The sequence below is a fragment of the Lampris incognitus genome, chromosome 8 (genome assembly GCF_029633865.1).
Source record: "Lampris incognitus isolate fLamInc1 chromosome 8, fLamInc1.hap2, whole genome shotgun sequence".
NCBI classification, from domain to species: Eukaryota; Metazoa; Chordata; class Actinopteri; order Lampriformes; family Lampridae; genus Lampris; species Lampris incognitus.
Window position 1 is genome coordinate 47731407 of NC_079218.1, and position 13084 is coordinate 47744490.

The following is a 13084-nucleotide window of genomic DNA, read 5'->3' on the forward strand; positions in this document are numbered from 1 at the left end:
TTAAATCTTTTTTTTCCCCTCCCTTTGAAATGAGCATTACGAGACGTACAGCAAGATGAGATACCTCGCTGAGCTGCTGCTGCTTTCGGTCCGAGTATTTCAGGGTTGAACTAATCAGGGGTTTTGGAAAGGTGGAGTTTTGGTAAATGGGCCATTGACTCACTGCTTACATGTTATAAACGTGTAGCCGACGGCAACGGGGAACCTAATTTCCAGAGATTTTACCTCACTGCTGATGAAATGAAGTCTTGACATGGAATTGTGTATTTCACGTGCTCCTACTTATATCATTCCATTGGAAATGCAACATTGTCCCAACACAGGGATCGCCTGTTCAAATCCCCGTGTTGCCTCCGGCTTGGTCGGGCGTCCCTACAGACAAAATTGGCCGTGTCTGCAGAGGTGGGAAGCTGGATGTGGGTATGTGTCCTGGTCACTGCCCTCGCGCCTCCTCTATCCGGGGGTGGGGGGGGCTGCGGGGGATAGCATGATCTTCCCACGCGCTACATCTCCCTGGCGAAACTCCTCCCTGTCAGGTGAAAAGAAGCGGCTGGCGACTCCGCATGTATCGTAGGAGGCACGTGGTAGTCTGCAGCCCTCCCCGGACCGGCAGAGGGGGGTGGAGCAGCGACCGGGAGGGCTTGGGAGGCCGGGGTGACTGGCTAAGTACAACTGGGGGGGGGGGGGGGGGGGGGGGAGGTCTGAAATCTGTCAGTTCAGTTTGAAAAGTAAATAAAATGCCCGGCTTTGTATTACAGTTTGTCAGTAAAGGGAAGTTTTTCTCATCCACTCTCCCATCTGTGTTTGTAGTCCGCTAGTGTAGTCTAGAAATCCTCTGGCTGATTGGTCCCCGCCCAGTCGGTTTTAGTGGAAGCATGTGTCCGTGTCTTCGCTCATCCATTATGATCAACAGGGACGATCCCATCAAGGTAAAAACAACAACCCAACAACTTGGACATTCGTGGTGTCCACTGTGAACGGAGGCGTTCGGCAGTTGGTCCGGTCTGAAGCGCGGCCTTTATCGTCTCGACTCGGACAAGCTGAAAAAGAAGCTGAAAACAAAAACCAAAGGTCAAGGAGGGAAAGGAGTGGGTAGCGTGTTCAGAGGGAGGAGGAGCTCTGACTGTAGTGTCTCAGCAGCAGCTGGTCGTATTCGGCCTCAGAGACCAGAGACGGGGACGGGGGCGAGTCGCTGCCGGAGCCCACGGACGAGTCTCTGAATGGGGAAGGAGGCGTCAGAGCGACCATCTCGTCCACGTCCCTGGATCTTCTGCCGTTCCCATAAGCTCCTCCCACGCACTCGTAAACCCCGCCTATTGGTCGATTCTCACAGGAGGCGGAGACCAATGCAACGTCAGCATACGTGGTTACGGCGGAGGCTCCCTGCCTGCCCCGGGGCATTTGGTAAGGAGGTGGGCAGGGGTTGCCATTTGAGGCTGGGGGCAGGGAGATTTGGCCAGAGGTGGGGATAACTGTGGCTCCCTCCGTCGGTGACTCCGGCAGCATCATGGTGTTAAGCTCACTGATGTTGGCAGTGAAACGGTTAACCACGCAGCTGATTTGATCCATGATGGTGGTCCTCTGAGGCTGGCTAGTCATTACACCACAGTCTCCCACACCCACCCCTCCACCGCTATCGGTTCTCCTTCTACCCATGGCAACACAATCACCCCGCTGTGGCTCGGGCACATGGGCAGGTAGAGCCTGCGTCGCCCCTCCATCCTCCCCGCGGAAATCTTTCGTCTTCCCTCCACTTTGGCTGACAGTGGGAAGTGTTGACTGGGCGGAGGAGCAGGGTAGGTAGGTGCTAGCAGGATAGGGCTGATTTGCTGGTGCGTCGCGATACTCCACCTTGTCGCCAGCACCAGGAATTGGGTCTGCTCCTTTAGAGAAGGGTTTGATGATGGCTGTCTGGTTGACCTCCACCACTTCCTTTTTCTTTACGTGGAAGGACATCCTCTTCCACAGGTTCGGTCTGTAGCCGCGCTCGTTCTGCGACCAGGTCATCGATTTGCCGTTGGAGCTGATAAAGGGGAAAGAGATACACGTTAGAGAATTGCTGCCCCTTTTTCTCACTATCTGGCATGTCTGATTCCCTAGTCTCCAGACATTCTGTCACTGCTCAGCCGCTACACCGGCTGGACAGAAAACATGTGTCCTCCATACAAGTGGAGTCGCTGCCTGCTTCTTTTCAACTGCCAACTGCCACCTTCAACTGTCTTTGGGGGGGCAAATGACATTTGTGGAGGTGTTTAGAGTCAGTGGCGTGCTCAGTCCTCTCTGTAGTTAAGCCATATATTTGTTGGGTGCTCTTTGGTCCAAGGTTAGTAGTTTCAGATGAGAAAAAGAGAACAAATCTCTCTGACCAAGGCACTCTGTGTAATTAAAAATGTCTTTATTGAAACTTGGACATGTCCAAAAAGGACTAAAAATGCCCACGCGTAGCGGCTCGGGCCTTCTTCAGGGCATAGTGAGACAAAACAGGAGGGGATGGTTTTTGTGCAGGCACAGAGCCCAGGTGTTAGTTGCTTGATTGGATCTGAAGCAACCAATTCCTAAGACAGATCCTAGAGAGCAGTCACGTGCCAAACACAAGTTCATTGTCAAAAGAAAACAAAAACACAGATTAAGTGTACACACACCCACAACTATATCACAATAAAGGCACATGTTCACAGTGACTCAGAAAAACAGTCGACTATAAATTAGACATGTTTACAAAAAAGGCCTATAGTCTATCTCCTCGTTCAAACCGGGATACTCCATTGCCTTAAAATTCCAGATCCAAAAAGTTTCCTGCTGCAGCAACTTTTTCAATCTACCCCCCCCCCCCCCACAGATTTCTTTATCATCTCAATACCCTGGACTCTTAAGGATGAAGGGTCGCTATGGTGCATTTCTCTATAGCGTTTTGTCTCACTATGCCCTGACGAAGGCCCAAGCCGCTACGCGTGGGCATTTTTAGGTCCTTTTTGGACATGTCCAAGTTTCAATAAAGACATTTTTAATTACACGGAGTGCCTTGGTCAGAGAGATTTGTTCTCTTTTTCTCATCTGAGACATTTGTGGAGGGTTGTGCTTTTTGTCCCCAGATCCCACCACAGCTATATAGGCACCCCACAACCTGTAGGACTTGCTAATTTGCAGGGTAGGACATGCTGCCTGTACTGGCTCCCCAACCAGGAACTTTGCCAATGACGTTCCCTGTGACCCCCCGGCTGAACCAAAGGAAAGAGTATTTTTTTTAAATTAGCATGCAAGGACAATTTAAGACTGGATCATATACTTAATATAAATTATGCATAACTTCAAAATCCATCCATCCATTATCCAAGCCACTTGTCCCAAACGGGGTCACGGGATGCTGGAGCCTATCCCAGCAGTCATTGGGTGGCAGGCGAGGAGACACCCTGGACAGGATGCCAGTCCATCAAAGGGCCAACACATTCACACCCAGGGACAATTTAGTATGGCCGATTCACCTGACCTACATGTCTTTGGACTGTGGGAGGAAAGCGGCGCCCCCGGAGGAAACCCACGTAGACACGGGGAGAACATGCAAACTCCACACAGAGGACGTCCCGGGATGACCCCCAAGGTTGGACTACCCCGGGGGTCAAACCCAGGACCTTCTTGCTGTGAGGCGACCGCGCTAACCAATGCAACACTGTACCGCCACCTCTTGAAATATAGTGCAAATTAGTGTATTACTATACATGTATGGACAATCAAATACAGTACAATGGCTAAGACGCCTTTTATGCTGATGAGTCAGTATGATAAACCCTAGTCGACGGCAGAACAGAGGATGGCATTAACAGGGAGGAACCCCCTGGGTTTCTACCCATGGGTTCAGTTCTCCCTGTCAACATTTCAGCCCTCTCTGATCTATCCGTCACTTTCTCTCTAGCTTTACATCAGACTCCCTTCATTCTTCCCTGGAAAGAGAAACCCCTCTGAGGCGCCGAGTCTCCTTGGGGAGCAGTCAACCCAAATGTGGGAGGCTGTTTCCAATTCCAGAAACAGCTTTTTGACGGCGTGCCATCTGGTCTGTGGCAACAGATTCAGCCCGGAGCGATCAGAGGCTTTTTAAGAAGGGTAACGGTTGATAATGATGCTAATGTGTTGCACCACATGTCCTAGCCGGGTTTTAATCCCCGCTCGTGGCCTGCTGAGATAATACATGGTACTGCTCAGAAGGTACCGAGGAAGACCAGCGGATTGCTTCAGATAATCTCCCCAACAGTGTCATTATAACGCAGTGTTTGATCCAAGATTCATTTAGAGGTGGCCAAATTGCCCCCCCTACAGTTTTTTATGATCAAATGTCAGGGGTCAATAAAAAAGGGGAAACAATAAACACGTAGGAAGCAACTTTGAACTTTTATTGAGTACAAAACAAAACTAATTCGGCCGATTTTTAACAACATTAACACAATAATTTAAATGTATGATTTTATCATTTTTATCGCCTTGCAAATGTAACTGTTCTGAGCAAATCTGGCTGTTAAACTTCCCAGCCCCTATTACGTTGCTTCCTCTTTGTGGAGCGACTGACTTGACGCTCAGCTTCCGACTGAATATTGATCCCAGAGGTGAACGAACAACTGTTCTTCAACATGATCTTTTCTCTTTTTTTCCAGTCACGATGCCTTTTGCATCTCCTACCAACAGGAGTAAAGACTTTCACTGTTGCGTCAAGAAAGTGAAGCACTGATTTCGGCATGCAGTCTATTTCTGTTTCAAATTCCTACAGAAAAAAGGCAAAAATGAACCGCTTCACACTTACAACAACACAATGTTATTTATACCCACATTATTGCCCATTTTTGTTTATCAGTTAAATGTACATTCTTCATGGTTGAGGAAAACCCGGAGAGGTGGAGGTATGCACTGGAGAGAAGAGGAATGAAAGTCAGTAGGAGGAAGACAGAATACCTAGGCACGAATGAGAGGGAGGACAGTGGAATGGTGAGGATGCAAGGAGTGGAGGTGACGAAGGTGTATGAGTTTAAATACTTGGGGTCAACTGTCCGAAGTAACGGGGAGGGCAGAAGAGAGGTGAAGAAGAGAGTGCAGGCAGGGTGGAGTGGGTGGAGAAGAGTGTCAGGAGTGATGTGTGACAGAAGGGTACCAGCAAGAGTTAAAGGGAAGGTTTACAAGATGGTTGTGAGACCAGTTATGTTGTATGGTTTGGAGACAGTGGCACTGATGAAAAGACAGGAGGAGGAGCTGGAGGTGGCGGAGGTGAAGATGCTAAGATTTTCATTGGGAGTGACGAAGAAGGACAGGATTAGGAACGAGTATATTAGAGGGACGGCTCAGGTTGGACGGTTTGGAGACAAAGCAAGAGAGGCGAGATTGAGATGGTTTGGACATGTGTGGAGGAGAGATGCTGGGTATATTGGGAGAAGGATGCTGAATATGGAGCTGCCAGGGAAGAGGAGAAGAGGAAGGCCAAAGAGGAGGTTTATGGATGTGGTGAGGGAGGACATGCAGGTGGCTGGTGTGACAAGAGGGAGATGCAGAGGACAGGAGGAGATGGAAATGGATGATCCGCTTTGGCGACCCCTAATGGGAGCAGGCAAAAGTAGTAGTAGTAGTAGTAGTAGTGGTAGTAGTAGTAGTAGTAGTAGTAGTAGTAGTAGTATTGGTAGTAGTAGTAGTAGTGGTAGTAGTTCAATATAAATTCTTCATGGTTTCTGTTTACTTTTAGGTTGATTTGGTGTCATAAAAATGGGACATTTGCTGCCTCCTCTTTGAGCCTCGTAAGGCAGTAGAGTGTTGACCATGTACAGAGACAGAGACAGAGGGATATTTTCATCAGGCTACCAGACTATTTGATGTTTTTTAGGAATATTTGTTTCAGTTGTTCGACCGCATCCTTGTGCGTCAAAGCCAATGAAAACACGTAGTTTGTATCTCCAGTATGTTATTCAGAAGCCTAGTTTTATTGTTACGCCACGATAAAGCTACATTTTTGTGCAGGGGATGTTTATTTTTGTCATGGCCCCCAGTACTGAATGGTCTAAAAAACTTTAATTGCATCACCCTCAGTTGAAATGAAAGGTAACACAGTCTCGCCCTAAAATGTGCTATTACACAATGTTCTCATTTTAGGAAAGGGTCATTTGGGCCCATGCATCAATTTCTAGGGGGTTTATTTAGGATTTTTTAGGAAGCCGATGACATAATGGCGTGGCCTGGATCAAACGCTGGGAATGTGTCCCTACCTGCCTATATAAGTTGTACATTTCACTTCTTCCCCTTGAGCGCCAAACCCGTTACACAACCTACCGTAAACTGGACCATAAGCGATGCAGTCCTACGTGGCTCAGTGTGCAGAGCCTGACACCAACACTACCGAGCTAAGAGTATTGAGTTCTGCAGGTCCAAACCATGCTAACACCATGTGCACCAATGCTAGTACAGACCTTCACATTTTAGCGTTATACAAAGCCAAATCTATCCTCTACTAGTCGACACCCACTTGCCCCCCCCCCCCCCCCCGTACCTGATGTTATCGTGCCCGCAGCCACGACGTCTGAAGAGGTTGGACATGCTGCTCGAGGATTTGGCAGCGTTGGCGGCGTTCTTGGCGTCACCCACATGCATGCGCACCACCGTGGACGTGGTGAAAGCGCTGCGCACGTTCTTCTCCGGCTTGACCAGCATAATGTACACCTGACCGTGAGAAGCAGCAACAAAGCATAACGTCTCAAACGGCAGCCTGCAATCTCACAAAGGAAACTTGCAAAGAAACTATACAGGGGAGAGGGAGCCGATTAGTAACGAGTGAGCTCCGGCGCTGGGAACCATGTGTGTGAGTGCAGCTTCCCATCTCTCGCCTTAGGGGAGATCTCAGAGGGTTGAGTCAGTTCATCTAGACACAACGTTTACTGAGATATATGTTTCATCGCTCATCTAAGTGACCTCCTCAGTCTCAACCGACTGCAGGAATCCCCACCCTTATAAACAATACAGTGGCATAACGACCGAAACCAACAACCCGGTTTCATATGTAAATAAGGGCCTGACCATTAACTAGAGCCATGTGTACTATCACAGAGGATTGGGCAATGGTTGCCATCTTACAATGATTTGATTGCAATATATATTCCATCCATCCATTATCCAAGCCGCTTATCCTAATTACAGTCGCGGGATGCTGGAGCCTAGCCCAGCAGTCATTGGGAGGCAGGCGGGGAGACACCCTGGACAGGCCGCCAGACCATCACAGGGCCACACACACACATTCACACCTAGGGACAATTTAGTACGGTCGATTCAGCTGACCTACATGTCTTTGGACTGTGGGAGGAAACCGGAGCCCCCGGAGGAAACCCACGCAGACACGGGGAGAACATGCAAACTCCACACAGAGGATGACCCGGGACGACCCCCAAGGTTGGACAATGCCAGGGTTCGAACCCAGGACCTTCTCGTTGTGAGGTGATTGTGCTAACCGCTGCACCACCGTGCCGCCCACTATATCAGTATTGATGTTGATATTCCGCTTCTCATTAGTTGAGCACTTATAACACCATTGACGGTTTCCGAAACACTATATATATGTATATATATATATATGTGTATATATATGTGTATGTATATATGTGTATGTATATATATATAAACTTTGTTAAAAGAAACACTCAATGGTAGGGAAAGTGCTCAACAAATAAGGAACAAAACAATCCAAATATATATATATATACACTACCGTTCAAAAGTTTGGGATCACCCAAACAATTTCGTGTTTTCCATGAAAAGTCACACTTATTCACCACCATATGTTGTGAAATGAATAGAAAATAGAGTCAAGACATTGACAAGGTTAGAAATAATGATTTGTATTTGAAATAAGATTTTTTTTACATCAAACTTTGCTTTCGTCAAAGAATCCTCCATTTGCAGCAATTACAGCATTGCAGACCTTTGGCATTCTAGCTGTTAATTTGTTGAGGTAATCTGGAGAAATTGCACCCCACGCTTCCAGAAGCAGCTCCCACAAGTTGGATTGGTTGGATGGGCACTTCTTTGAGCAGATTGAGTTTCTGGAGCATCACATTTGTGGGGTCAATTAAACGCTCAAAATGGCCAGAAAAAGAGAACTTTCATCTGAAACTCGACAGTCTATTCTTGTTCTTAGAAATGAAGTCTATTCCATGCGAGAAATTGCTAAGAAATTGAAGATTTCCTACACCGGTGTGTACTACTCCCTTCAGAGGACAGCACAAACAGGCTCTAACAGGTACTATTTAATGAAGATGCCAGTTGGGGACCTGTGAGGCGTCTGTTTCTCAAACTAGAGACTCTAATGTACTTATCTTCTTGCTCAGTTGTGCAACGCGGCCTCCCACTTCTTTTTCTACTCTGGTTAGAGCCTGTTTGTGCTGTCCTCTGAAGGGAGTAGTACACACCGGGGTAGGGAATCTTCAATTTCTTAGCAATTTCTCGCATGGAATAGCCTTCATTTCTAAGAACAAGAATAGACTGTCGAGTTTCAGATGAAAGTTCTCTTTTTCTGGCCATTTTGAGCGTTTAATTGACCCCACAAATGTGATGCTCCAGAAACTCAATCTGCTCAAAGAAGTGCCCATCCAACCAATCCAACTTGTGGGAGCTGCTTCTGGAAGCGTGGGGTGCAATTTCTCCAGATTACCTCAACAAATTAACAGCTAGAATGCCAAAGATCTGCAATGCTGTAATTGCTGCAAATGGAGGATTCTTTGACGAAAGCAAAGTTTGATGTAAAAAAATCTTATTTCAAATACAAATCATTATTTCTAACCTTGTCAATGTCTTGACTCTATTTTCTATTCATTTCACAACATATGGTGGTGAATAAGTGTGACTTTTCATGGAAAACACAAAATTGTTTGGGTGATCCCAAACTTTTGAACGGTAGTGTATATATATATATATATATATATATATATATATATATAGATATATAGATATATAGATATATATATATATGCAGTTTACTCTTCAAGTGCAGCTGGTAAGGCCTGCAGTGTTAAAGATGCAGTGCAGGTCCCTATGGGGATAAAAGTTTTTTTCTTTAAAATATATTTATGTATTTATTTTTGTTTTTTTGGTAGACATATACATCCATGTATACCCATCCTGCATACAGGCAGTAAATATGGCACTCTATGGTGGCAACTCACCTTAGGAGCAAACATGCAGCAAAGTGCAACGGTAGCGCTGAGGCTAACGCTAAAGGACATCGTGATGATCTTGTAGTTGGAGCCAAAGTAGATAGGAACAAAGGCCAGCCAGATGATGCAGGTGGTGTACATGGTGAAGGCGATGTACTTGGCCTCGTTAAAGTTGGCGGGGACATTTCGAGTCTGGCAGAGACAGAACGGGTAACGATGATGCGGGGTGGCAGAAGAGTTGACACATGGGAAGGACCGTGGAGAGAAGGGGCACAGGAGTTCAACACGGTTAGAAATAAACCATACATGTAGAGACTAAGTGTACGTGTCCGGGTCTCCGTGATCCTGATGGCAGTACCTTGAAGGCGTAGAAGGTGCAGCTGAGGATGAGCAGGCCGTTGTAGCCCAGCGGTGCCACAACGCCCAGGGTGGTCAGGTTACAGATGAGGTGTACCTCGCGGATACTCGGGTAGTCATAGATCACCTGGGGGGGGCAGGGGGGGTATGTACGCTCTGGTTAATTCACCCGGTTAATTCAGTTCACACTGGCATTTCACGTTTTAGGTATGTCACAGACTCGCCTGTCCAGAATGACTCACAACGAGAGCAACGGTTCGCTAGGCTACGAGTCACGCACAACCGAAAACTGCAAACAACCACAAAGACCTGACAATATTACTGCGACTAGGATATTATTAAACAGGGGTGAAAGGCCAGAAAAGGTAGATTAGGAGCTGATGAGGGAGACGGTGTTTTAAGGGTGACCAGGGTGGGGGAGGGTTGTCTTTAAGGTGGCAGGTAGGGTGAGAAGAGAGGGGCGTGGTTATGTAAACTACATCATGAAGTAACTAGTTTGCAGTCTGTGACAGACCGAGGTGAGTTTACTGTAAGGCACATTTGCGCACACGGGCACACACAAGCATACAATAGCACAGTGGTTCTCAATCAGGTCCTCAGGCACCACCAGCACTGCTGGTTTTCAACTGCTGGGTAGTTCATTACTTTCACCTGTTGTCCCAATTATTGCAGCCATCTAATAAGATGTTATTGTTATTATTATTATTATTTCCCCCCCAATTGTACCCGGCCAATTACCCCACTCTTCCGAGCCGTCCCGGTCGCTGCTCCACCCCCTCTGCCGATCCGGGGAGGGCTGCAGACCACCACATACCCCCTCCGATACACATGGAGTCGCCAGCCGCTTCTTTTCACCTGACAGTGAGGAGTTTCACCAGGGGGACGTAGCACGTGGGAGGATCACGCTGTTCCCCCCCCAGTCCCCTCAAACATATCCCCCGACTGACCAGAGGAGGCGCTAGTGCAGCGACCAGGACACATACCCACACCCGGCTTCCCACCCGCAGACACGGCCAATTGTGTCTGTAGGGACGTCTGACCAAGCTGGAGGTAACACGGGGATTTGAACCGGCGATCCCGGTGTTGCTAGGCGATGGGATTTGTTTTGTTGACCTGCAACAACAGGTGACTGTAACTACCATGCAACACGTAAAAGCAGCAGTACTGATGGTACATGAGAACTGGTACTAGCTGATAGCACCACTAGCACAACACAACACACACCTGAGGTGGCTCGATAATGAGAAGGGCCACGATAATCCCCAGCTGCAAGAGTATGAGCAGGGAGGCGATAACCAGCTGTGCGCAGGCCGACATGAAGCGGGGTTTCTTGGTGCAGATTTTCTTCTTGCTGCCCGCCAGGATCCGGGCTATACGGTTGGTCTGGATCAAGAATAGATGCTTAAACACACTTCTATCACACTCACCACACGGCGCTGACACCGATCAATAAACTCCCATTTCTCAAGTTCACCGATGCTGAGCATTAAACCCCCAGCTCCATACATCAACTCTCACTTTAAACCCCCCATTAAAACAATGGGCACGGGGCCACGGCCTTAGAGGCAGCTCTTCTAATCCCTACCTTCTAAAGCCCCCCGGATCCCCTTTCACCCGCTTTGGCCCCGTATCTCTGTGGAGACCTGGAGCCTTGTCTGTGCAAAGGTCTTGGGATTAAAATTCTATTGTGTCATTGTGCGTGCAAAGCCATTTACATTTAAAGGGTCGTAGAACTTTTCTGACATGGAAAAGTTCCCCACTCTGTAAGAGCCTAAATCTTAAAAATTGCCCCCCGACGCTCCCCAAATGTCCTCGAGGATGTTTTAGCTGAAGTCTACCAACACAGCAATGACAGTGAAGTTGTCGAGGAGTTACATCTGAAGAGGTAAAAAAGGTGGTGACACTTTAGTATGGGGAACGTAGTCACCATTAATTAGGTGCTCATTAGCATGCAAATTAGCAACATGTTGGCTCTTAATTGGTCATTACATACTCATTAATGCCTTATTCTGCATGGCCTTATTATACAACCAGTAAGCCATTAACTATGAGTTTTCCCTCTATAACCTCAGAAGCATTGCTTATTAGTAGTACCATCTCAATATGCTTTGCTTAGTGTGGACTTTATAAGGTGGTAGTACCACAAGAAGAGTTATTCTCCCTTACTAACACTTAATGAATATGGTCTGTTCTCACATAACAACACACAAAACTACAAGTGTTCATAGTGTTAAATTACTGTAAATTAAGTTTTTGTTACTTAGAATATGTTCCCCATACTAAAGTGACATCTTGATCATTACTAATTCACTAGTAATTAAGTTTTTTTATGTTCCCCATACTAAAGTGTTACCGAAAAGGTATTAATTCTTTGACAAAGGGACAGCGAATCTGAATTATGATTAATTAAATCAAGCTAAAGTAATTATTCTTTCTAAAGGCCTTGCTCAGGGACACAGACAGGGATTAAACCCTAACATGCATGTCTTTTTGATGGTGGGGGAAACCGGAGCACACGGAGAGAACATGCAAACTCCACACAGAGGACGACCTGAGATGACCCCCGAGGTTGGACAACTCCAGGGTTCGAACCCAGGGACCTTCTTGCTGTGAGGCGACAGCACTAACCACTGCGCCACCATATTGGAGGGAAAAGTCACATTCATCACATATGATTCTGTCCAAGGGATAGACGATAAGGTTTCCTGAATCTGAATCTTAATTACCTTGGTGACCAGGGCGGAGTAGCTCATTGCGGGGGACAGGCCGATGCCCAGTCGTTGGAGGTAGCAGTACACAACGTGGGGCTTGGCAATGAGGCTGAAAGTACACAGGTAGCCCAGAAAGATTCCGGCCAGGATGATGTAACACAACTCACGACTGGATGACTTAACGACAGGAGTGTCCCAAAACCTGGATTAAATGACAGGGCATATTTACATTCTCATAATAAGTAACGACAAATAAGAAATGTGATCACCGGATCAAAAACAACAACTTAAACAATTATGTTCAATTTAGTTATGCCATGCTCCGTTGTGATCTACGTGACAATAAGAGGTTTTGTGGCAATGCAATCTCTCAACACCAAGTGTGAACATAGCTACTTAAGTTGTAAGGCATTACTTGATGAAGATAGATGTAACAAAAAGGGTGGCCATGAGACCCAGACAGGCGAAGACCACTGCAGCAATGGGCTCAGGGTCCCCCCATCGCACATACTGCACCGGGATGGGCTCACAACCTGAGAGGTGGGGGAGGATTGCGGGATCAAGAAAATGAGACAGAGGGGGAAAAAATCATATACAATTGTCCTTTTTGTGTATTTGTGCATGCAGACGTTTTTCATTAACCACGTACTCTGCTAGACTGACACGTAATACTGTGTAACTTACCACGGATAAAAAAGATCATACTGAAACTAGATGAGAGGAACATGGGGGATGTGGCCACTGAAATGAAGCCCCATCCACCTGCTCCTTCTTAGTGAAGGACACACTTGGTGCACTTGTCTCTTGATCTACACCTGTGTCTTGATGCATGCGCAATAATCCGGGTAA

The 13084-nt window shown here is 47.0% G+C and overlaps 1 protein-coding gene across 1 annotated transcript in view; it reads right to left on the minus strand.

Annotated features, from left to right (window-relative positions):
* Positions 1-850: 850 nt before the first annotated feature.
* Positions 851-13084, minus strand: part of grm5a (glutamate receptor, metabotropic 5a) — a 53723-nt gene continuing 41489 nt past the window's right edge. The window contains exons 12-18 of the mRNA XM_056284890.1: positions 12651-12768; positions 12251-12437; positions 10749-10907; positions 9526-9651; positions 9177-9359; positions 6515-6684; positions 851-2023 (exon numbers count right to left, since the gene is read on the minus strand). Coding sequence (XP_056140865.1) covers positions 1102-2023; positions 6515-6684; positions 9177-9359; positions 9526-9651; positions 10749-10907; positions 12251-12437; positions 12651-12768 — 1865 coding nt within the window. The 3' untranslated portion in view covers positions 851-1101. The remainder of the gene's footprint in view (positions 2024-6514; positions 6685-9176; positions 9360-9525; positions 9652-10748; positions 10908-12250; positions 12438-12650; positions 12769-13084) is intronic.